The sequence below is a fragment of the Microcaecilia unicolor genome, chromosome 8, assembly GCF_901765095.1.
Source record: "Microcaecilia unicolor chromosome 8, aMicUni1.1, whole genome shotgun sequence".
Lineage (NCBI taxonomy): Eukaryota > Metazoa > Chordata > Amphibia > Gymnophiona > Siphonopidae > Microcaecilia > Microcaecilia unicolor.
The window spans coordinates 173,577,500-173,604,161 of record NC_044038.1 but is presented as its reverse complement, the minus strand read 5'-3'; the positions used below and the strand labels follow the sequence as shown (position 1 = coordinate 173,604,161).

General features: G+C 41.2%; 1 protein-coding gene across 4 annotated transcripts in view; it reads left to right on the top strand.

The window, feature by feature from the left end:
* Nucleotides 1-26,254, top strand: part of KIF3A (kinesin family member 3A) — an 82,520-nt gene extending 56,266 nt beyond the window's left edge. For 2 of the 4 annotated variants that reach the window (XM_030211602.1, XM_030211605.1), the window contains 10 exons: nt 1,455-1,463; nt 1,827-1,983; nt 2,413-2,593; nt 10,056-10,166; nt 12,082-12,207; nt 13,024-13,077; nt 13,166-13,234; nt 13,374-13,498; nt 16,800-16,856; nt 25,328-26,254. In XM_030211602.1, the coding sequence (XP_030067462.1) occupies nt 1,455-1,463; nt 1,827-1,983; nt 2,413-2,593; nt 10,056-10,166; nt 12,082-12,207; nt 13,024-13,077; nt 13,166-13,234; nt 13,374-13,498; nt 16,800-16,848 (881 nt within the window). In that variant the 3' untranslated portion in view covers nt 16,849-16,856; nt 25,328-26,254. The remainder of the gene's footprint in view (nt 1-1,454; nt 1,464-1,826; nt 1,984-2,412; nt 2,594-10,055; nt 10,167-12,081; nt 12,208-13,023; nt 13,078-13,165; nt 13,235-13,373; nt 13,499-16,799; nt 16,857-25,327) is intronic. The other 2 variants (XM_030211603.1, XM_030211604.1) reach the window with 2 other exon arrangements.
* Nucleotides 26,255-26,662: the final 408 nt, after the last annotated feature.

Here is a 26,662-nt window from a genome sequence, read left to right as displayed (position 1 = left end):
CCCAATGATAAATTCTTATTTTGAATAGTTAGCAACTATTTTCTGTGTATTGCTCAGCGTAGTTCTCTAACATTCCTTTCTGGAAGGTAGCTTGGAAGGGACCCGACACCTGTTGAGAGTCTCAAACATTCAGAAAGACATTAAAAAGCATGTAATACAGTTGTGGTGGTTCCTGCTGAAGGGATGCGGAATCTGGGTAAATTACAGCAAATAAGCTATTTGATCTGATGGGCTGCTTTAATGGGTGCTGCTTTTTTAATTTGCAAAATGATTCACTGGCACTACTTGTTGGTTCACTTTTTTTTTTTTTTGCATGTATGTTTTCCTCATGCTGTACTCACCCCCTCCAATCACTTATCATTTTCACTTCCTTTTTTTCTCTCTTGTCCTTGACCATTGCTTAAATATCAGACTGGTTGTTTACCCCTTGAAAAGAGCAGAATTAATATAATTGTGACAATTTTATTGATATAGTTGCCATAAAGACATATTGGGCCATAAAAGAAGACAAGTCACCTCTGTCTTTTATTGGTCTCATGGATGGATTAGATAATGTACCAAATTGCTTTTTTTTTCTATGGGCTTCAAAGTCTTGGTAGATACTTCTCAATTTTTCTAGTCTAGTTATTCATTTTATAATATGCCCCAAATTCTTAGAGTATGATCCTTTTTACTTCTTGTGTAAAAATGAGTATAAATGGTGCAAGATAAAATCACAATATATGATAGTCCCGTTTGGAGATGCTTTGGCAGGTAAACTTAAATTCTCGAATACTTTTCACTGTAAAGTAGCTGCTTGAAACTAAGGGCCCTGTTTACTAAGCCACGCTAGAGGCGCATTAGCATTTTTAGTGCGCGCTAACCATGTAGATGCCCATAATATTCCTATCGGTTTCTACATGGTTAGCACATGCTAACTTTTAGCACGCCCTAAAAACGGTAGCGTAACCTTAGTAAACAGGGCCCATGATGTACTTTGTGACTAGAGTGGGCTAAAACGTAGTGCAGAACTGTAAGTATAGGCCAAAAATAATCGTAAAATTAGTTGTTGTTTTTAATGACTTCCATTAGTTTCGAAAACCAGGGTTTGCAGACCTTTCCTCCTGAATGGCTGTAGTCTGAATGGTCCCTTTTTTTTGTTATAGGACTAGTCCATTTGAATGAGATTTACTTCAGTGGAGATCTGTGAACATTCACTAATATATGAAAAATAATTTAGATTATAATATTCACTAACTTTGTAAAAAAAAAAAAAAAGAAACTGATTCTTAAAATACTGCAATAGTGAGTTTTGTAGCTGTTTTTACTTAATATTTCTGCTGTCTCTGGCTGTAAGCGCTTTTACTGATTTCTTCCTTATTAAAAATAAGTATATTGATTTAAATATTTTTTTCCTTCTTCCTATTCATATGCTGCCTATCTGCGATTTGCTTGCTTCCTCCTCTCAATGCAAGATCAAGCAGGTTGGTGGGATTGAGTTTGCATGCCCTGTTTTATTAATGGTGTTGCTTTGCCGTTTTTTAATAAATAAGTATTTTAACAGAATAAATGTCTCTCTGCTTTTATGTGAGTAAATAACCCTCCTTAAGAATAAATTTCCCAGATCATGTGTTTTGTGAAAACACTTATTAGAGAAGGAAGTTGTCTCATCCATTTTAGTGATAGTGACTGTGTTCTATAAAATGTTGTCGCCTATGGTAGTGGTTTCCTGCGAATGTTTGTTGGTCATGGAGTTGATTTGATGCCTGTTTGTAATATGGTGATTTTCTCCATTCAGTTTAATTTGGGATGAATATATTGATGTAGAAATCACTGTTCTCTAATAGGCAAAAAGAAAGTTTCTCCAGATAAGATGGCGGAGATGCAGGCAAAAATTGATGAAGAGCGCAAAGCACTTGAAGCAAAACTGGACATGGAAGAAGAAGAAAGGAACAAAGCCAGAGCGGAACTGGAAAAGCGAGAGAAGGATTTGCTGAAAGCACAGTGAGTGACATTTCTAGGATGTAGAGCTTCCAGCCTGGAAGGAAGAGCAGAGCTGCTGGAAGATGAGATTAACGAATTACACACCCGCAGTCTTCTAGCACGTACTTTGCATCTAGCATGTGCAACAACTGTTGATCACTGTTGCAGGTTATTGGGGAGCTGTTCAGACCACTGCTAGCAAACCAATTCCTTTTAAGATCAGGACAGAAGGCTTGGAGAGTGGAGGACAATGTTTGTAGTTCAGTTTTTTGGGAGTGGAAAGGACATTAAATGGGGGTAGAGTAGAAGAGAAGTTAGAAGAAAACATAGAGAAAGTGGAACATAGAAACGAGGCGGGAGAAAGTGTACATAAGAAATAGACATGAAGGATGGTATACCTTTACCACCTTTTTTGCTGCTCCAGTGTTTCTAGTATTTGTGTCTTGTTAGACAAGATCATCAATCGCTGCTGGAAAAATTATCGGCTCTGGAGAAGAAGGTGATTGTGGGAGGTGTGGACTTGCTGGCAAAAGCTGAGGAACAGGAGAAACTACTTGAGGAATCCAATAACGAGCTTGAAGAACGCAGGAAACGAGCAGAACAGCTTCGCCGAGAGCTTGAGGAGAAAGAGGTGAGTACTCGCATTAAATGAACCATTGCAGTTCTGTCTGTCTTTACATTTAGACTTGAATAATAACCTTGTGTATAAAAATTCTTCCTTCATTTTGCTAGGCAGGCTATAAATTCGTAGGACTTTGGCTTTTTTTTTTTTTTTTTTTTAGAGAAACCCAAACAGCTCTGTATAGTAGTGGAATATTTTTCCCCTCAGATGAGCGTTACAAAGGGTGGGTAACTTTGTTGAATGCAAGTGTTTTCGGGCAAGCTATGACCAAAACGCTATTTCAGGCCACAATTTGTTTTTGATGCGTGGTTGAGATAAAAAGTTGGTTCTATGTTGTTTATCATAGTCTTTGTATAATAGTTCACACACACAAAAGTATAATGTGGAGGGGTATTTTTGATATGACGTTGTCAAAATTTGTACGCTTTGTGCTAAATGTCTCAAATCCAAATAGAAAATATGGCCATTTTCGAAACAGCAAACGTTTCTCTCTCATTTTATTTATTTAGTTTTACTTGTTCATGTTTCTGTGCTCTGTGCATTTATCTTTTTGGGCAATTTTATCTAGATTGTAAGTTCTTTGAGCAGGGACTGTCTTTTTGTGTATGGTGTACAGTGCTGCGTATGCCTTGTAGCGCTATAGAAATGATGATTAGTAGTAGTAGTAATTTTTTGGGGGGAAAAAAGTACAAGTGAAAAACATAGAAAACCAAGCCATTGGGATGTAGGAGGAATCAGCATTCTGAGTGGACTGGACACGCACACATATCCCAGGAGAGCAAGGGGGCACTGCTGTGAACTTAGATAAAAGCTCTTAGTAATACATCTCACTGTTGCTCCACCACCCTCAACTTTACACCACTACAGTAGCCCTTATGGATGAAAGGGTTACCTATATGTGGGTACAGTAGGTTTTTAGTGAGTGTGGGAGGCTCACAATTTCCAGTACAAGTGTAACGGAGTGTGATTATGGGCCTGGGTCCTCTTCTCAATGGTGCACTGCACCGACCACTACACTACTCCAGGGACCTGCTTGCTGCTCTAATAGCTGAAGCTGTCATAGAGGCTGGTAAGTACTATTTTTATTCATATCTTTGGAGGGTGGGAGGGGGTCAGTGACCATCTGGGGGAGTAAGGGGGAGTCATCCCTGATTCTCTCCAGTGGTCATCTGGTCATTTAGGGCACTTTTTTGTGCCTTACTCATTCTAAAAACAGGTGTAGACCAAAACATTGAAGTTTCAGTACTAGATGTTCTTGTTTTGTTCCATTATGGCTGTAAAACGAAATGTTAAGAATGCCCTAATCTTACCTCTGTCATGCTTTCTTTGTTTTGGACACATTTTCAGACAAATTGCATAGATAAACTTCTGCAAAACGGGTCTTTGAAAATACTGATTTGGACATTTTGAGAAGAAATTTGTCCAAATGCTGCTTTATGACACCTTTTTAAATGTTTTTCTGTTTCGAAAATGAGCCCCAAAATATTTAAAATAACCCACAAAACAGCTCATCTGATGCACTTCCAATTAGGAGTGGGCCCAAATCATGTCCAATCAGAGTACTTGATGTGATCAGCTCTAAATACAAGCTAGAATTTTCCCACCCTGTTGCAGACTTATTTTTAGTCTTACCTTGTTGGGTTCCTGCAAAGGTGGTGGCAGTTCAAAGCACCCCTATCCCAAGAAGCGGTAGTGCTTGTTCATAGAGCCCAGTGGGGTCTGGGCTGGTAGTTATTTGGTTGTTCCTAAGTAGAGGAACCTCTTTGGTCCTATTGTTGAGTTAAAAGCAGTAAATCCAGAGTAACCTTTTGTTATAGAAGCGATACATTAGGGAGAGTTTCTCATGGATCTTCATATCTCATAAACCACATTTCTCAGATTTGCAATTCTGGGCTGGCACTTTGTTTCAAGCTCTGCCTTTTGGATTAGCCACTGCTCCAAGGACCTTTTCTAATATCATGTTTGTAGTAGTGGCAAGACTTCATCAGATCCAAATCAAACGTTGAACAACTCTCGCAGTGACCCAAACGAATGTTCCATAGCATCCCTCTGGACCAGCACAGGTGGGTTGTGCACTCTAACCAGCAGATGGAGACTGAGAACCACAAACTCTTTAGAGACTTATAACTACATTGTGCAGTCCATCAGATTCAGTAGTTCAGTCTCTAGCAGATGGTGGTCGTGCTCAACCTGTGCAGTCCCAGTCTGAGGTTAAAAAATAAATTAAAAGGAAATAGTGGTCCGCGGGGGCCTCTTTAGCCCTGGGGGTGCCAAATTCAGAAGAGAGTCGTTCCCCCCCCCCCCCCCCCCCCCCAAATGTATCTTGTCTGGGACTTATTGTTTAGCATTTGCTTGAGCCATGCTCCTTTGCTTCGATGAAGACAGCTGGCTTTAAGTGTAGGGGGTCTGCTGCTGAGCGTTGTGAAGTGCTGCCATTGCAGGGCCAGGGACTCAGTTTTGTTGCCTAGCGACCCACTTGTAACTTCCAATGTAGGTGTTGGTGTCCAGCCTCTGGTTCCAGTTGGTAACTGGTTAAAGGATTTTTACCGGAGATGGATCCAGATTAGGGAGGATCAGTGGGTCCTGGAGGTGGGCTACAATGGTTACGCCCTGGAGTTTACACGCCCATTGCTGGATCTCTTTCTGGAGTTGCGGTGCCGGGCCGGGCCAGGTGGCAGGCAAGGACAGTCGGGGAAACTCTAGACAGATTGATCCGCCAAAGGGATAAATCGGGCCCTCGGTTCCCAGTTTTCTTATGGAGACTCTTCAGTTGGTGATATTGGCAGTGCAGTCCGGGGAGTTTCTGACTTCACTAGATGAAAGTTTATCTGCATATCCATATTTGGTAGAGTCACCAGTGGTTCCTTCGTTTTGTAGTTTTAAGACTGCACTGTCTGTTCTGTGTGTTCCCTTTGGACTGGTGATGGCTCCGCATACATTTTCCAAGGTCATGATGATTGTGGCAGCGGCTCTGTGGAAGGACGGAGTGTTGGTTCATCTGTATTTGTACAATTGGTTAATTTGGGCAAAGTCCTTCCAGGAGAGCACTGAAGCTACAACCAAAGTGGTTTGTATGCTACAGTCGTTAGGCTGGATGATGTGGTGAAGAGTTGTCAGGTCCCTTCTTGGCCCTTGGAGTATCTGGGAGTGCAGTTCGACATGATCTGGGGGGCAAGTGCTCCTGCCCGAGGGTCGCATCTTGAAACTGCAGTCTCTGATGCGTCTGTTGCTTAGTCATTGGTGTCCCTGGCTGTGGGAATAATTGCAGGTCCTGGGATCCATGGCAGCCTCCTTGGAGGTGGTTCAGGGGGCTCGAGTGTGTATGTATCTGCCTCAGGAGTCCTTGCTGGTGAGCTAATCTCTGCAACATCAGTCCTTGGAGGTATGCCTCATGCTTGGTGCCACTGTGTGGCGCAGTCTGTGGTGGTGGTTGCACACTGAATTTGTTACATGGCAGGAGTCTACACTCTCCAACTTGGACAGTGGTGACAACGAATACTAGCCTGCTGAGCTGGGGTGCCCGCCTGAACAGAATGCCCCAGGGATGGTGGTCCCGGGTGGAGGTGCGTTGGTCAGTTGGTTGGAGACGAGGGCAATTGTCTTTCTCTGCAGTCGTTTCAGGATCTGTTGATGGGAAAAGTGGTGCAAATCCTCTTAAACAATGCAACAGTAGTGGTGTATGTGAACCACTAGGGGGCACCAAGAGTTGTCCATTAGCAGAGGAGGTGGCTCTTCTGTTGAGTTGGGCAGAGTGTCACTTGCGACCTCTTGGTCGCTCACATGGCAGGAGTGGATAATGTTCAAGTGGACTTTCTCAGCAGACATGTATTGGACCCTGGGGAGTGGAGTCTCGGCAATGAGGCCTTTCATCTGGTGGTAGACACATAGGGCTTGCCAGTCATGGACTTGATGGTGACCTCTGCCAGTGCCAAGGTGCCTCAGGTTTTTCAGCAGGAGAAGAGATTGCGGAGCAGAAGGCATCGATGCTGTGGTGGAAAAGTGGCTATCCACTTTGGCAATATGTTCCTTGAATGATCTTTTCTTGAAGATGGTGTTTGTAGTGGCTATTTCATCAGCGAGGCAGATCTCTGAATTGCAGGCACTTTCATGTAGGGAGCCCTTTCTGTTGTTTTCCAAGGAGAAGATGGTCATGCAGCTGGTGTCTTCCTTCCTCCCCAAAGTTTTGGGTTCAGCTGCTAGTACGCCATATCACGCTGTTTGCATTGTCTGGATGTTCAGAGAGCATTACATGTTTATTTGCAAAGGATGCAGGAATTTTGGAACTCAGAATCTTTGGTCCTCGTCGATTGGCTGATTGGTGGTCCTCACCATGCAGAGGCAGCTGACAACCTCGCGATGTACTTCAAAAAGAAAATCGTACAACTGCGACTTAAAATACCTGTCAGCCCCATCGAATACGCTGCACTCCTAGACTGTCTAGATCCAGACCTTGGAGTATACCCAGCAAATAGGATTTGGATTGAATTTGAGATACTATCGGAAGATCTCATCTCCCAAACGCTTAAAAGATTCGCCAAATCTCATTGCAAACTAGATATATGCCCAAATAACCTTATGAAATTGGCCCCTCAACAATTTATAACAGACCTAACGAAACACGTGAATTTTATGCTACAAAATGGACTCTTCCCAAAGGAGAAAGGAAACATTCTACTCACCCCCATACCCAAAGATGCAAAGAAAAATGCGAGTGAATTAACCAACTATAGACCAGTAGCATCCATTCCCTTAATAACCAAAATAACAGAAGGGATTGTGACCAAACAACTCAGACTATCTAAACAAGTTCTCAATACTACACGACTCCCAATCAGGATTTTGTTCTAATCACAGTACTGAAACAGTACTAGTTACGCTCATGACTAAATTCAAACAAATGATTGCAACCGGCAAGAACATACTACTTCTACAATTCGACATTTCAAGCGCCTTCGACATGGTTGATCATGGAATTCTACTACACACCCTTGAATACTTCGGTATCGGAGGCAACGTTCTTAATTGGTTTAAGGGATTCCTAACCACACACTCATATCAAGTGACATCAAATTCGATTACATCAGCCGCATGGACACCTGAATGTGGAGTTCCACAGGGATCCCCCCTCTCACTGACCATATTCAACCTAATGATGATACCCTTGTCCAAACTACTATCAAACCAAAACCTCAACCCATACATATACGCCGATGATGTAATGATCTACATCCCATTCAAACAAGACCTAAAAGAAATTTCCAGCGACATCAACCAAAGTCTACATATCATGCACTCCTGGGCAGATGCATTTCAGTTGAAACTTAATGCAGAAAAAACCCAATGCCTAATATCTCTCAACACAACACGAACAAATTTACCACCATCAACACACCAAAACTAAATCTACCAATTTCGGAAACCCTAAAAATTCTTGGAGTTACCATTGATCGGCACCTAACACTTGAGAATCACGCGAAAAACGCAACCAAAAAGATGTTCCACTCAATGTGGAAATTAAAAAGAGTAAGACCATTCTTCCCAAGGACCGTCTTCCGTAATCTGGTACAATCATTGGTACTCATTTAGACTACTGCAACTCACTGTACGCTGGCTGCAAAGAGCAAATACTCAAAAAAAAACTCCAAACAGCCCAGAACACAGCAGCCAGACTCATATTCGGAAAATCAAAATAAGAAAGTGCAAAACCCCTACGAGAGAAGCTACACTGGCTCCCACTCAAAGAATGCATCACGTTCAAAGTATGTACCCTAGTTCACAAAATCATCCATGGTGATGCCCCAGCCTACGTGTCAGACCTGATAGACCTACCACCCAGAAATGTTAAAAACTCATCTCGCACATTCCTTAATCTTCATTTCCCCAACTGTAAAGGTCTAAAATACAAATTAATGCATGCATCAACCTTTTCCTATATGAGCACGCAATTCTGGAACGCGTTGCCACGCAACTTAAAAGCGATCTATGAACTGACCAACTTCCGCAAACTACTGAAGACCCATCTCTTTGACAAGATATACCACAAAGATCAACACATGTGAAACTCCCCACATATATCCAGAAATGTTTAATAATGCCTTCTGTTATATTACTATCATGTATTCCATTACCATGCAACCCAAAATCCTTCTGTAACACCAAATGTCTATTCTCTTCTTAGTTCCACTATCCATGATATATTGTAAGCCACATTGAGCCTGCAAAGAGGTGGGAAAATGTGGGATACAAATGCAATAAATAAATAAGGCTACCGTTGCCAGGTGGATAAAGGAGGCGGTGTTCTCTGCTTACATTCTCAAGGGTTGGACGGTGCCGTTTTGGCTTTGGGCTCACTTTATCAATGGGCAGGTGACCTTTTGGGCGGGGAGTTCTTTGGTTCCTCCTCGGGACATTTGTAAGGTGGTGGTGTGGTCTTCCTTGCACTCTTCTGTGTGGCATTATCTGGATGTGCAGGCTCAACAGGATATGGCTTTTGGGTCCCAGGTGTTGTAGTCAGGGCTGCAAGGTTCCCTCCTTTAATGGTCACTGTTTTGGTACTTCCCACCTATGCTGGACTGGAGGGACGCTATGAATAGCGATATTAGATTTCATCTGCTAATTTACTTTCCTTTAGTTCCTCCAGACCATCACAGGGCCCTCCCTCCCTGTTCCCCGTGTCCTGGTTTGCTGTTTAGATTTATCTTGTGTGATGACCTTCGGTCGGGAGTTTCTGGTTGGAATGTGGCGTCTGGTACTGGGAGGTGTAGGTGCCGGATATTTGGAGTTAACACAAAACAAGAAACATAAAAGGCAGCAGCGACTAGACTACTTGATGGCTTGGAGTTCCAGCTCTGAGAGGTCGCTTTGCGGGCCAGATGATAGTTCTTCTTTGCTGTTCGAATACTGACTTTCTCAGAGGGACTACACAGTGTAGTTACAGGTCTTTGAAGAGTTTGTGGTTCTCAGTCTCCATCTGCTGGTCGGAGTGCACAACCCACCTGTGCCGATCTGGAAAGTAAATTAACAGGTAAGATCTAATTTCTCCTTCTCATCTTTTGCAGTTCCTTAGTTGGGTAGTGAATTTTCAAAAGAGTAATCTTGTTCCTCACAAAGTTTTTGATATCTGAGGTCCAGGCTTAAGATTTTGTGAGCAAATGTTTTCCTACCCTTGCAAAGAATTTGAACATTTTTTTTTTTTAGAATCCGAACAAAACTTGTGCAGGATTACATATGTGAGTTCTATCTGTGATGATAGAATTGGCCTCTTTGGTGCAAGCTTATGTGCATCCACTTCAGTACTTTGTCCTGAGCTGTTGGTCGGCTCAACTATAGAATTTCAAGGTTGGCCTTCTATGCAAGCCCTATTAGCATTCTACTTTCCTTTTGCGTTTTATGTACATGTTTGTTTTGCTACCTCTAGTGATTTGCAATATCTGCAGTTCTTATTATTTATTTTTTGTATTTTTCTTAACAGCAAGAACGATTAGATATTGAAGAGAAATACACAAGTCTGCAGGAGGAAGCCCAGGGCAAGACGAAAAAACTGAAGAAAGTTTGGACCATGTTGATGGCTGCCAAGTCGGAGGTTAGATGAAGATTTGTTTCAGACCAGTAATTCTGCTCCCTTGCCCTTTCTTCAGAAAATTAAGAGGCTTACCTATCAAGCTGTGCTAGTTGTTTCATGTCTCTCTTAGTGCATGTTAATAGTGGGACACATTAACTGTTAGTACTCACTAATTTCCACACTAAAGAGCTAATTTAGAAAAAACTATTTTGGTGTGGGGGGGGGGGGGGGGGAGGATGGGCTGGGATTGCATCTTGTAGTAAATGTGGAGGTTGTTGCTGTGCATTAACTACTTTGTGTTATTTGCCACATTAATATTACTTCAAATGATGAATCCAGAGGCAGCAGACACACATTGAGCAAATGTAAAAATATACATGTGTATATCGGTCAAGATTTATACACATGCTTTGCATTTTGCAGAGTATATATGTGATCCCAATCTCCTACCTAACTCTTGCCTCAGAAATGACCACTTAAAACATATTACTTACGTAAATAATAAAAGAAAAATGAATAGATCAGCCTACACATGCTTTTATACTTGTATCCGGTACATAGCTCATGTAAAACTTTCAAAATGTGGTTAAATTTAGACTGGTGACTGTAGTCTTGTTTTCTTTGTGCAGTGTGGAAAAGAGCTTTGGTCTTGCTTGATGAGTGGGCAGATCCATGAGAGAGTACTTATAAGTACATAAGTACATAAGTAGTGCCATACTGGGAAAGACCAAAGGTCCATCTAGCCCAGCATCCTGTCACCGACAGTGGCCAATCCAGGTCAAGGGCACCTGGCACGCTCCCCAAACGTAAAAACATACCTAAAAATGCGGAATTTTTCCAAGTCCATTTAATAGCGGTCTATGGACTTGTCCTTTAGGAATCTATCTAACCCCTTTTTAAACTCCGTCAAGCTAACCGCCCGTACCACGTTCTCCGGCAACGAATTCCAGAGTCTAATTACACGTTGGGTGAAGAAAAATTTTCTCCGATTCGTTTTAAATTTACCACACTGTAGCTTCAACTCATGCCCTCTAGTCCTATTATTTTTGGATAGCGTGAACAGTCGCTTCACATCCACCCGATCCATTCCACTCATTATTTTATACACTTCTATCATATCTCCCCTCAGCCGTCTCTTCTCCAAGCTGAAAAGCCCTAGCCTTCTCAGCCTCTCTTCATAGGAAAGTCGTCCCATCCCCACTATCATTTTCGTCGCCCTTCGCTGTACCTTTTCCAATTCTACTATATCTTTTTTGAGATACGGAGACCAGTACTGAACACAATACTCCAGGTGCGGTCGCACCATGGAGCGATACAACGGCATTATAACATCCGCACATGCCATTACTTGCCATTACCCATCAGAAATGCACTTCATCACAGAGGGCATACACACACAGTGCTTACAATTGCTTTTGGAACATGTTTGTGTTGTTCAAGAGGCACAATCTTCTCGCTGTCCAGTTTTGTTATGCAGTTTGTTTTTACATTTATTGAACTTAATTTTAAAGCAGCGGTGCCTTATACTCGTAGCAGAATTTATATTTGCACTGGTGAAACATTGAAGGGAGAGAATAACTTTTTTTAAATAGAGAGAAATTCATAAGTTAACAGTCCTCTGTTCTGTTGATTTGTATTTCCTTTTCTTATGTCTGTTTTTTGTCTATGAACCGCTTTGCCCTGCAAAGTCAGTTAAAGCAGTATAGTAAGTCTATAATAAATAAAAATGTAAATAAATACCTTCAGGAAGACCAAAAGTGCAAAATCTTACCCACAAATAAAATAACCCAGACTTGTTATCCAGATGCTTATTGGATAGAGCCTGCCCCATTATCAAGAAACCCCCCCCCCCCAATCATTCATGAACTAAAAATGCCTTGAACTTTTCCCAAAGTATACTTGTACTGCCTACCTAAATGTTTTATTTCTCTGTTAGATGGCAGATCTGCAGCAGGAACACCAGAGGGAAATCGAAGGCTTGCTGGAGAATATCAGGCAACTGAGCCGAGAACTTCGTCTTCAGATGCTTATAATTGACAATTTCATTCCTCCAGATTACCAGGTTAAGTGCATCTGAAATGGGGTTTTTATAAATCAGACATTTTTGATATGGCCAGTTAGTCTTTATTAAGGAGCAGAGTCGGCTCTTCTACAGGGATTTTATGATAAGATATCTGAGAATTATAATAAAAGAATTGCGTTTGCTCTGTTAGTCCCCTTTGATGTGTGTGAACAAGGGTCTTCAAACAAGCTGTGAGTGAGACCTTTTTTTATTGTGCTAACTCTTGCCCAAATGGTCAAAAGCAAATGTGGGTGCTAGAGGTCAGTAATGCCCTATTAGTGCCTGCGTGTGCTCCTGCCCGATGATCAGAGCTGAGCCCCCCTCCCCCCTTCTCCCATGTACCTCTAATGACGAGGAGAAAGTAGCACTCCTTCCTTCCTTTAGCCGCTGCTTCTAAAATGGCAGTGCCCTGCCTTCCCAGTGCATCCCTACCATATAAGGGAGTTTATCCCTTATATTGTATGAAGGTCTTGCCCAGCACATCCCAAGGTGCTGCCATTTTGGAGGCGGTGCTGAAGGAAGGAGTGAATTCTACTCCCTCCTCATCGTTAGAGGTACACGAGGGGGGGGTTGGGAGGGACAATAGACTACCAGGGGAGGGGGGGGAGCACTAATTTCAGCAGAATTAATTTACTGAGGTGCCTGACTCTATTTTAGGTACGTCCATAAGACACACACACACACACACACACACACACACACACTATTCAGTAAGGGGTTTGCCAGTTTGTAGAGTAGGATAAATTGTATAAGATGGAGGGTTTGTAGAAGCATGCCAGAAATAGAAGCTGACTGAAGTTTTTCATTTGCTTGAAGGAAATGATTGAAAATTACGTTCACTGGAATGAAGACATTGGAGAATGGCAGTTGGTAAGTCTGATAATTAACTTGTAGTAATGCAGCAAGTGTGTACTTTTGAAAGCCATGAAATAATTACATACATATTTTTATTTTTTAGAAATGTGTTGCATATACAGGAAACAACATGAGGAAACAAACTCCAATACCTGATAAAAAGGAAAAAGATGTAAGTTTCTAATGGATACTTTGCTTGGACATTACTTCGGTTATCTCTGGTTGTGGTATCCACTTTATGAAAGGACCTGATGAAGTGGGACAGTTTTTTTTTTCTTAGGTTTTAATCCTTTGTGTGTGCTTTTGTTTAGCCTTTTGAAGTGGATCTTTCTCACGTTTATCTGGCTTACACAGAGGAGAGCCTCCGACAGTCTTTAATGAAGCTGGAGAGGCCCAGAACGTCCAAAGGAAAATCCAGGCCTAAGACTGGTAGAAGGTAGGTCTTATCATAGCTTTCAGAGCTGGAATGAATGAATGAATACATTTCTTTCCAAGACTTTCTATATCACCTAACTGACTAGCAGAGTAGTGTACAGGCTACATGAGGTAACAGGTAAAGGAACTCCATTAAAATGTAAGAAAACAAACATCACCAAGGAGGAAAGTAAGAGAGGGAAGGAAAGGGAGAAGGGAAAAGAGGGAGGCAGTCTACGCAAATACAGCTGGTAAATTCAATCACACTGTTTGTCCATAAGCTATTTGTAAGAGCCAAGCTTTAAGTTCTATCTTAAAATTCCTGAAAGAGATCACTATGGAGGCTTATTTATTTGTAACAAGATTTATAAACTGCATTATCAACAATTCTAAGCGGTGTACAAAAATACATTTACAATTCAAAAAAAACAAAACAACCTAAAATAAGCACAATGAAAACAATATAAACTTTTGAAATCTTAGAGGGAGATTTATTTCAAGTATGGGGTGCTAGAAAGAAAAAGGCACTATGACCATATAGATTCCAAGAAGCAAGTCTCGGACTGGGCAGAACTAAATGGTGATCGTTTAAGGAATGTAAAAACCGAGCAGGTAAGCAAGGAAAGGTACCTAATCTTAGGGTCTTGAAAGTGAAAATAACAACCTTATAAGTGATTTGCTGTTTGATGGGAAGCCAGTAAAGGTGTAGTGTGGTCAAAGTAACCTAATAGCTGTATTTTGCAGTATTTGAAGTTACTTCAATATAGCTTGGTATAGACCAGCGTAAACTATATTACAATAGTCTAGAGAGGAAGCGAAGAAAGGACCAGTTCATGAAAATGTCGAGTGTCAGAGAGGTGGCAAATTGCGCGTAGTTGACAGAAGACTCAAAAACTAACCTCGGTCAGGTGTGATATTTGAGGTAGAAACAAGAGCGAGGAATTAAGTATAATGCCCAAATATCGAAAGATAGATGCTGCTGAGATTGACATGCCAAAGATAAATGAAGGGAGGGAGAGGTGTGCCTGAGAACCAACAGGCCACTGTTTATCAGGATTAAGTACCAACTGATGTTCTTTAAGCCAGTTAGCTACAGATGCAAGGCAGATCTGCAGTGGAGTGAGAGAGGGGGAGACGGGGGGGGGGGGGGGGGATGTGGGATGTAGCAGAAGAATGTCATTAGCATAGAAATCCCAAAAGACTGAGGTCCAGATGCACAAAACCTAAGGAGCCATCAACATGGTTTTACACTGGTTCCAGACGGTTTAGCGAGCTAGTAGTACAGCGAGACATGCACAAAAGGGTTCTCAGCTCTTTTCATGACATGGGAGCAGCTGACAAAAATGGAATGCAAAGTTGGTATAATGAGCTAATTACTGTACAAATGTGCAAGCAAAGCGATGCATAGCCGTTTTCCGACCAATGCACAGAAGCAAAATTTTAACAGCGGGTCTGGAACTGTGGGTCCCGACAGTTCTTGCAAGTATTCCACAGTTGCAGGATCCTCTATACTGGCAGAAATAGAAAAAGTTTGGGAAGAGGGTGAAAGGGAAAAAGAGCCTTCCTTATTCATGCCTGCTTCTCTTCATTATACAGCAAGGCTGCTGCCACATTTCAATTCATTCTCCCTCCGGAAAATGCAGAACACACAAGAGAAAGGAGAGAAATGATTCTGAAAAAAAAAGCTGCCACTTTATTTTCTCCACACTGCTGATTTGGGGGAGAGAGAAGCAAAGCTACAATCACTGAAATATATTCCACCTTTAGTTGTTTGTTGCCATTTAAATATGCCAGGAGCGTAAGTACCCACAGAACTGAAAACTTCTCAACTGCGGTTACCTCGGTGCTTGGGTCTGCTCTTCAGCCGCAGCTGAAGCACATCCCTGTCTCCAAGCACAAAAAAAAAAGTACACCGGCTTTCATGTGTGTAACTTCTTTGCATGTATAAAAGCCATATACAAGCGCTGCTCTGAGTGTGTGCAGAGCAGCCAAGCTTAATGATTGGCTGTTCTGCGCATGCTGAGCTGGCTGACTGGCTCCTCCCCCTCATCACATGCAAATGAGCTGATCGCAAAAGCAGCGACCAGCTCATTTGCATGCGATTTGCCTTTGGGAATCCCTCAGTTTTTCCAAATCAGTACATTTTACTGAGGTGGAAATAGAGAGTGATTCTTCATGAGTACCTTACTGCATCTGTCTGTGAATAAGGGCAGCAAAGGGTCTTGGGTAGAGATTGAAGAGTGCATCATCAAACAACAATGTTTTGTTCAGTACAAAGTTTGTTTGATTCACCTCATTTCAGTCTTGATTAGATTAAGGTGTTTGTATTACCCAAGTGCTTAAGACAATGAGAAATTTTTTTTGGTGTGGTGATCATAAATTGTGGTGAGAGCGTTTTGTGTGTTATGTTATATGAGCACTCCAGGTTTCATCACTTTTTAATATATTTAGCATTTGATTATTCATTCCTAATTATATATATATATATATATATATATATATATATATATATATATATATATATAGGAATTTGTATACCCCATTTTGAGTGTTTGTGTGAAGAGGAAGTTTTATTTTTAAAAATGATGCATGCAGCAAGAAAGGCAACAAGGCTGGCAGGGTTCCTAGGCTTCTCTTTCCAAAAACAATAGTACAGCATGGCAAAACTCCTGAAATTAAGCAGCAAGGGTTGTGGCCCCTCTCACCAAACTTTGTTGGCAGTTTCCTCCCCCCACCACCACTTACTGTTTTGGTGTTTTGAAATTCCCTATATGGCTAGTGTTGAAAAGTTTGGGACCTTTTGACCTAAGCCATGATTTTATCCTGAGCCTTGGAACAAGGGAACTGGGTTGTTTCTTCTCTGCTCTCCCTTATGTATTGGCTAATGCCTACAGCTTACAAACTCATACATCCTCTCTCTGTTGCCTGTCTGAGGGGTGGTAGAGAACCCTCAATTTGAGGATTCTCCTGCATTTATCTTGCCATGTGAGCCAATTGGATATCTATCCTTCTGGACTCTGAGCTGTTCTTGGTGCCCACCAAGCTCAGACTGCAAATCTGATTATAGAAAATTTGTACCATCACTAAATCATATGCTATGTATTCATTTGCTAACCGTACTGAGTTAGCAAGTAGGGCCCATTGAGAATTATGAAGCTTTGGTTAAACAACATACTTTAAATCGTAATAATGCACATTAATATCTTGATACAGCTTAGCCAATGAAGCCTCCCTTATGTTTTCCAGAAATGTGTAGCACTTGGCTGTATTCCTTTACTGTAGTAATGTATTTTCTTTTTTTTTTTTTTTTTTCCTTTTAACAGAAGGCGTTCTGCAAAGCCAGAGGCTGTGATTGACTCCTTGCTTCAGTAAACAATCTGGTTGGTTTACAGAAACAGTAAATGCAGATGAAACTTTAAGTGTAATTTTTGTTTAGAAATGTAGAAGAGTTTTGCTTAAGGTGACATTTACTTATAGTTGGCCACATGTTACTGGAAAGGTAACTCTCCATGGGAAAACTTTGTCAGCCCTTTCATGTTGTACGGTTAGTTTCATAACATATTTGAACACATTTAGCCTTATATATTGACCTCTTGTGTCAGATTTTACTTCAGTTTATTTTCCTATTTCATGATTGTTCTTGTTGTTTTGAACTTCATTAACGGTGCAGCTTATGACACTGAAAAGTCTCGCACGTGTGTCTTTTTTAGAGAGGAGAATATGAACAACAGAAGTCAGGATTCCTTATGAAAACAGAGTTTTAAAGAACCAAAATTAACTTAAATGTTTTGTTATATTAATGTTAGACATGTTGTCAGTTTATTGCAGTATACTGTAGAATTGTGTGTTGTGCAGGGAAGTATGAAGGGAGTCAAATAAGGTAAATTAAATACAGCATCAAAATTGTAAAAAATTCACCTTGTCAATTTCCTCTTGGTAGTTATCAATTAACTACAAGAAAATACATCTTTAGAAGTTTTTACAACTGCTTTAATAGATGGAAGCTGGAAATCAGAAAGGCCCTTTTACATAATTACATAAGTATTGCCATACTGGGAAAGACCAAAGGTCCATCAAGCCCAGCATCCTGTTTCCAACAGTGACCAATCCAGGTCACAAATACCTGGCAAGATCCCCAAAAAGTACAAAACATTTTATACTGCTTATCCCAGAAATAGTGGATTTTCCCCAAGTCCATTTAATAACGGTCTATGGACTTTTCCTTTAGGAAGCCATCCAAACCTTTTTAAAACTCCGCTAAGCTAACCGCCTTTACCACATTCTCTGGCAACGAATTCCAGAGTTTAATTACACGTGAAGAAACATTTTCTCCGATTCGTTTTAAATTTACTACATTGTAGCTTCATCACATGCCCCCTAGTCCTAGTATTTTTGGAAAGCGTAAACAGACGTTTCACATCTACCTGTTCAACTCCACTCATTGTTTTATAGACCTTTATCATATCTCCCCTCAGCTGCCTTTTCTCCAAGCTGAAGAGCCCTAGCCGCTTTAGCCTTTCCTCATAGGGAAGTCGTCCCATGCCCTTTATCTTTTCATCGCCCTTCTCTGCACCTTTTCTAGGTCCACTATCTTTATTGACATGCAGCGACCAGAATTGAACACAATATTTGAGGTGCGGTCGCACCATGGAGTGATACAAAGGCATTATAACATCCTCATTTTTGTTTTCCATTCCTTTCCTAATAATACCTAACATTCTATTTCTTAGCCGCAGCAGCACACTGAGCAGAAGGTTTCAACGTATCATCGACGACGACACCTAGATCCTTTCCTTTGGTCCATGACTCTTAACGTGGAACCTTGCATGACGTAGCTATTTGGGTTCCTCTTTCCCACATGCATCACTTTGCACTTGCTCACATTAAACGTCATCTGCCATTTAGACGCCCAGTCTCGTAAGGTCCTCTTGTAATTTTTCACAATCCTCCCGTGATTTAACGACTTTGAATAACTTTGTGTCATCAGCAAATTTAATTACCTCACTAGTTACTCCCATCTCTAGGTCATTTATAAATATGTTAAAAAGCAGCGGTCCGAGCACAGACCCCTGGGGAACCCCACTAACTACCCTTCTCCATTGAGAATACTGACCATTTAACCCTACTCTCTGTTTTCTATCTTTTAACCAGTTTTTAATCCACACTACCTCCTATCCCATGACTCTCCAATTTCCTCTGGAGTCTTTCATGAGGTACTTTGTCAAACGCATTCTGAAAATCCAGATACACAATATCAACCGGCTCACCTTTATCCACGTTTGTTCACCCCTTCAAAGAAATGTAGTAGATTGATGAGGCAAGATTTTCCTTCACTAAATCCATGTTGACTTTGTCTCATTAATCTATGCTTTTGAATATGCTCTGTAATTTTGTTCTTAATAATAGTCTCTACCATTTTGCTCAGCACCGACGTCAGACTCACCGGTCTATAATTTCCCAGATCTCCTCTGGAACCTTTTTTAAAAAATTGGCATTACATCGGCCACCCTCCAATCTTCCGGTACCACGCTCGATTTTAAGGATAAATTACATATTTCTAACAATAGCTCCGCAAGCTCATTTTTCAGTTCTATCAGTACTCTGGGATGAATACCATCTGGTCCAGGAGATTTGCTACTCTTCAGTTTGTAGAACTGCCCCATTACATCCTCCAGGTTTACAGAGAATTCATTGTTTCTCTGACTCAGTTTCTAATACCATTTCCGGCACTGGTATCCCACCCAAATCTTCCTCGGTGAAGACCGACGCAAAGAATTCATTTAATCTCTCTGCTACGGCTTTGTCTTCCCTGATCGCCCCTTTTACTCGGTCATCTAGCAGTCCAACCGATTCTTTTGTCGGCTTCCTACTTTTAATATACGTAAAAATGTTTTTTACTGTTTGTGTTTTCTCCAACGCAATCTTTTTTTCGAAGTCCCTCTTAGCTTTCCTTATCAGTGCTTTACATTTGACTTGACATTCCTTATGCTGTTTCTTATTATTTTCAGTCGGTTCTTTCTTCCATTTTCTGAAGGATTTTCTTTTAGCTCTAATAGCTTCCTTCACCTCACTTTTTAACCATGCCGGCTGTTGTTTGGTCTTCAGTCTTCCTTTTTTTAATACGCGGAATATATTTGGCCTGGGCTTCCAGGATGGTGTGTTTGAACAGCATCCACGCATGATGTAAATTTTTGACCGTTCTTCTAATTTTATCATAGTCTCCTTTTTTAAAGTTAAACGCTAACTTATTTGATTTCCTATGTATACTTACTTCAAAGCTAATATCAAATCCGATCATATTATGATCACTGTTATCAAGTGGCCCCAGCACCATTACCTCCCGCACCAGATCATGCGCTCCACTAAGGACCAGGTCTAGAATTTTTCCTTCTCTCGTCGGCTCCTGTACCAGCTGCTCCATAAAGCTGTCCTTGATTTCATCAAGGAATTTTACCTCCCTAGCGTGCCCCGATGTTATATTTACCCAGTCCATATCAGGGTAATTGAAATCACCCATTATTATTGTGTTGCCCAGTTTGTTTGCATCTGTCTGTTCATCCTGGCCAGGCGGACGGTAGTACACTCCTATCACTATCCTTTTCCCCTTTTACACATGGAATTTCAATCCACAGTGATTCCAAGAAGTGTTTTGTTTCCTGCAGAATTTTCAATCTATTTGATTCAAGGCTTTCGTTAATATACAATGCTACCCCTCCACCAATTCGATCCACCCTATCACTATGATATAATTTTTACCCCGGTATGACAGTGTCCCACTGGTTATCCTCCTTCCACCAGGTCTCAGAGATGCCTATTATATCTAATTTTTCATTGAGTGCAATATATTCTAACTCTCTCATCTTATTTCTTAGGCTCCTGGAATTCGCATATAGACATTTCAAAGTTTGGTTTTCCTATTTACATGATGCTTAGTACTTGACAGTATTAATTTGCAGTCTTTTGTCTGATTTCTATTTTTATTTAAGGACACCTAATCTACTACGGTCTCTTTTGCAACCTCACTATCAGGATACCCTATCTTCCCTGTTTTGGTGATACCTTTGAAAGATACCTTATCCAGAACCATGCGCTTTTGAGCGACTGTTGGCCTTCCCCCCCGTTTCTAGTTTAAAAGCTGCTCCATCTTCTTTTTAATTGCTGACGCCACAGCCTGGTCCCACCCTGGTTAAGGTGGAGCCCATCCTTTTGGAATAGGCTCTCCCTTCCCCAGAATGTTGCCCAGTTCCTAACAAATCTAAAACCCTCCTCCCTGCACCATCATCTCATCCGCGCATTGAGACTCTGGAGCTCTGCCTGTCTCTTGGGCCCTGTGCGTGGAACGGGTAGCATTTCAGAAAATGTTACCCTAGAGGATCTGGATTTGAGCTTTCTACCTAAGAGCCTAAATTTGGCTTCCAGAACCTCTCTCCCACATTTTCCTATGTCATTGGTACCCACATGTACCAAGACAGCTGGCTCTTCCCCAGCACTATCTAAAATCCTATCTAGGTGACTTGTGAGGTCCGCCACCTCCTCCAAACAGACTTTTAGAAAAAATGGCACCTATGCGCCGCCACCACCACCACATGCCAATATCGTTCTCTACCTCCGTCCTCTTCCCTCCCTTGCGAGCTTCTTCTGTCTCTTCTGCCTCTCCCATCTGCGTGGCCGTTTTTACAGCCCTGAAGCGTTCTCCGTCTGGCACCGGCGATTCAGATAGCCTCCTTGCCAGCGTCGGGGCCTCTCCTCAGACGTGTCCCGCCTACTGTAATGCAACGTCCTGTTTTCCGCATAGGTGGGACGTGCCTGAGGAGAGGCCGTGATGCTGGCAAAAAGGCTGACTGTCTGAACTGCCGGTGCCGGACAGCGAGCGCTTCAGGGCACTGAAAATGACCACGCGGACTGTAGAGAGGCTGTGGACGAAACGCGAAAGATGTAAGTCTCGGGGAGGGAGAAAGAGCTGCCCAAGGAGGTTTTAATAGGAGTGGAAGTGAGCCTAGTCTATTGTAAGCAAGGAAGCTGGTTTGGTTATCTGTTTCCACTCCCCCGCCTAGCCGTCATTGCTGTTCACTCGAAACAGAGCAAGCAAACTTATGAGCTGCTGCCTCCACCTTGTCATTTTTTTATTGTTGGTCCATCTGTAACAAGTCTAAAGCTGTTTCAGTTAGATAGGCAGTGCCTTAAAAGTGGGAGGAGAAGAGAAATAACAATTGAATATCACTAAAACAGCTTCAAAAAATATTGTAGCAGGTAGAAACCGCAATTATAAACTCTATAGGTTGAGCTCATTTTTCTTCACTGTCCTTGTTCTATACAATACAGATGTCCAGATTTCAGTGAGGATATCCTGTTTCCTGATGGGTTCATCTTAACTGTTATTGTAATCTGCCTTGGGAAGCCTGGTGTTTTAAAGGTGATAGAATATATTGAAATTAAATGAAAGTAGAATTAAACTCTCCTTTCAGTGGGGCACATGGAATCACATCATCTATTTTGTAGAACTTTCTTTTAGATACACAAATGGATTCTGTTTTGAATGTGTTTCGGGGCCAAGTGGTTTTATAAGCCAAAATAAAAAGAAATATTTTGTTTCATCAGATCTCTTTTGCTTAAACATATATGGGCTATAAGCCCCTAATGCAGTCCATCGGTTTTCTTATATTTTTTTTGCTTGTGATGACTGTGCCAAAACTGAAAACTCTTATCTCTATCTGGTCGATAATAAAAGGAACACTATACACTCTAAAAAGTTGTTTTGTGGCTGTGCATGAGGAATTATGATATTGAATAAATAAATAAATGTATATTTGTGTCCCTAGTCTTGCATCCTACATTTATATAATCCTTTCAAGAAATCCAGTTAATCATTTAACATTAGTGGAACATAGCCACAGAGGCATGGTATGGTTGTGTTTTTAATAATGGTAATACTAGGGCCCATCTAAGGAACAGGTTATTTTGAGTTAGTCTTCACTGGACCAAACGTGCTTTCCTTGTGCCATTTCTATCCAGCAGGATAGGCAGTGTCTTAAAAAGTGGAGGATAAAGGATTTTTTTTTTTACACATTTATATCACACATTATCCCAAGCAAAGTCAGATTAAATGTGGCTTACATTTGAAAATACAAATATTTGTTTTGTAAAAGGTACATTTTTTTCAATTTTTATTTTGCAAAGTATAGGAGAAAATGCATTTGTTTCTTTTTTACCAGTATTGCACTGTTTATAGAGTCTGGCTTCCTTGGGCAGAGAGGAGGGGGTCTCTATTTCAATTTTTTTTTTTTTTTTTTCCTTTTGTGGCTCTCTATTTTGTATTAGATTGTTATCGTGGAATGTTGTCACAATTTGGGTTTCTGCCAGGTGCTTGTGACCTGGGTTGGCCATTGTTGGAACAGGATGATGGGCTAGATGGACCATTGGTCTGACCCAGTATGGCTACTCTAATGTTAACAAGGTGTCTAGCAGTGGAATAAATGTGTGTGCTAGGTAGTTAATAAGATAGGTTGCCTGCTCTGGACAGTCCAGGGACCTCTTCTGCATCCTGCCTCCTGATGTAACTTACTGTTTCCTTGTAGGCAGGACGCAACAGAGACAGCCTTTATTAATCAGTGCCCGCAACAACACAGACAATGCTGTCTAGCTGACCCCAACCGGCACCTATTTTATAAAAGTCTGCTCCCCCTGAGATCAAAACCTGGCTACGCCTCTGGCAAGTCACCATGCCATTACCTACAGACCTGAAAGCAATCAAAGAAACATCTATCTTTCGGAAATCTTTGAAAACATTCTTCTTCAACAAGGCCTACAATGAGAACTTATAACCTCATCAAGTCCACTCAACTATGAGCGCACACCTCCTATAATTACCCTAACAACTCTCTTCTCTCTTCCCTTACCCCTTCCTAAGCGCTACTCATTACTAATTGTATCCGATATCCTGTTATGACAGTGTTATCAAATCTATGTAAGCCACATGGAGCCTGCAAATAGGTGGGGGAATGGGATACAAATGCAATAAATAATAATAATAATAAATAATCCTCATGTCCACCAGCCACCCAGCTATCTATATGCCTAATGATCGAATCATCAACTACAAGAGCTGTCCAAACCTTTCCCTCCCGGGCAGCACTTGGAGACATTATCCTCGATGTGAGAGGATAGTACATCCCCTGGTGGGCATGTCCTGGCTGCAGGAGTACTTCCTGCTTCACCAGGGTGATGCTCTCCTAGGAGACCGCCCTCCTCCAAGGTAGCACAGGGGCTGCCAGACTGGAGGTGGGACTTCTCTACAACATCCCTGTAGGTCTCCTCTGTATACCTCTGTCTCCCTCAGCTCCACCAAGTCTGCTACTCTAGCCTCAAGAGAACGGACACGTTCTCTGAGAACTAGGAGCTCTTTGCATTACATTTCGTTACATATTATTAAAATTGATCATGTTGAGTCTAGGGCTGGAAATTTAAGGGTCCTTTTACAAAGGCACACTGGCGTTTATAGCGTTTGCTAAAAATAAGCATGCACTAAACATTGGAGATGCCCATATATTTCTATGGGCGTCCCTAAGGTTTAACGCGCACTAAAAACACTAGTGTGCCTTTGTAAAAGGACTCCTCAGTGCCATAACACATTTGAACATTATATAATCTCTCTATATCCTTCCTAATTTGCAACATGCCTTTACTGCATAAATAACACACCTTACATTTTTATTTAGTGAAGGACAAATAATAGTAACCTTTTTCTACACTAAATTATTCATATTCTAGAACACTGTTGGGGGATTTTATTTCACATCATAATGATTGAAAATTTTATTAAATTAAACCTTGATTTTTACAGATTACTTTCCTTCATTCCCCTCTGTCTTGTCACACATGGACTGTATATTTTCTCCTGCCTGCATTGGCTATTTGTGTGCACAAATTAATTGATTGAGCCAATCAGCGCCAATAGTTGGCTGTAAAGCAATTATTGGTGTTAAATTGGCTTTAATTGGGAGTTGTGTGTACATCGTATTCTATAATGCTGTGCGTGAAACTCCTGTAGTGTGTAATTTCAAGGGGGCATTCCAGGGGTGTTTCCAGAATTTTACATGCATTGTTACAGAATAGACTCTGCCTCTAACTTAGGTGCCAGCATTTACACTTGCTTTCAGCAGGCATAATTGCGCCAAAAGTTAGGCGGCATTTATGTGCTTACCCCCAGGATTCTATATAGCACCTAGAAATCCGCGCAGAAAACCAAGCGCATTCTGTAACAACGCGCATAACTTAGCTTAAGCCAATTATCGTTGATAACAGCACTTAAGTAATAATGAGCACTAATTGGCAATAATTAGATTTTTTGTGCACAACTCGCTAAACATATTCTGTAATGTGTGCCTAAGTTCTGATGTGCGTATGCAAAAAGGGATGTGGTTATGGGCAGGGAAATGGACATTCTGAAATTTACGCCCATAGTTCTAGAATATGGCCTGGTGTGCCTAAATCTGTGCACCAGAATTTACACCTTGTTTTTGTTGGTATAAATGTGCATAGTTTTAGGCACCAAGAAATCAGCTAAGCATATTCTATATACCTTGCCTAAATGTAGGTTCTGCTTATAGAATATGCTTAGGCAGAAATGTTTTGCCTGTGGATTTTTTAGTCACCATATATAGAATCCCCCCCCCCCTTAGCGCTATTCTGTAAAGAATGCAAATTGTTTATAGAATAGAGACCAGTGCTTAAATTTTTCTGCAGTGATTTTTCTGCTCCATTTACAGAATCTAGTCCTTAGTGTATCTTCCTGTATTATGTTTAATTTAGCTATACATTGAAATCCATAACTTCTGTTTGCCCCGCCTTACAGCTCCTCTTCCATCCTCTCTCCCTTCGCTTAACACAAGTATGCTCATTCATATTCGGACATGTGATAATCTTCTGATTTTACAGAAGATGATGATGCCTCATTTGGCAGTAAACAATGGGGCATAAAATAGTTACGACAATCCATGATTTATGTGAATGTGAGGTATCCTTGTAAACCTCAACGACTATTGCTGAATTCAAAAGTGAGGCTTTCCAGTGAGGCTGAACAGTTGAGCGGTTCAAATGAATCGAAGTTGGCTGCCATGAAGCAGCTGCCGAGTTTTACATGTATCTCCTGGTGTTCTATTAAATGGAATATTAAGAGGGTAGCCAAAGCCAATTTATGGATTTTGATGAATTGTTGAGCCTTATGCTGCTGACAATACTTAGCACTTCTTTCTTTAGTGTGTATCTCTGTATGTTGGGTGGCAGTGCCTGAACACACTGTGTACAAACGTTCTTAAGTACCAGTTACTGGTTTTCTAATGTTCTTGATGTTAAAACCATTTCAATTGAATTTTAGGGTGGTCTTAAGAAGGCAGAACTATGATTGCTGTGATGAAAAGATCTGGTGTTGCAATGAAACATATGGATGGATCAGACTGATGCACTCCAGATTAGTCTGTCTTCAGTGGCATTTAAATATTAGCATTTGTGCTCTTTGAAGGATTATAAGGAGCACACTGTGCATATATATATATATATATATATATATATTTTTTTTTTTTTTGTGATGTGACTGTTTTAGCTGAATATACAGGTGTGTGCAAAGGTTTAAGCATCCTTGGATAAACTGTGTGTTTCAATGACTCCCTAAGTGAACAGAAGCTGACATGTGGTAAGCATGACATCTTTCTGCAATTGTATATACGAAATTACTATGCAGTTTTTACAGATTGACAATGATAAAAAGTGACTATGGCAGATGCAAAATTTTGGCCATCCTTTTTGTCAGTACTTTACCACCTCTTTCGGCAGACATAACTGCTTCCAAATATTTTCTTGTAGTCACCTAAGGTGCTCATTTTTAAAGCATATGGATGTCTTAAAATGCCTTAAAAATAAGTCCATTTCCCTAAAGGGATGCGTCCGTTTCTTAAACGGACGGTACTGCTAGGTAAGAAGGCAATCTTGAGCTTGTGGATCACTTCAGAGTGCCCATTATTGTCCCACTGGAGAGGGAGGATGATTTTTCAATGTTCTCTGGAACGCAGAGCAGTGGGTGATTTGGCCTCACCCAGAGGGGAGATCTTTTGCCAGACTTGGGCCCCCTTCTGGGACTCATTAACGATGGTGGCTAGGAGCAGGATATTAAACTCGTAAGGCACAGTTAGAT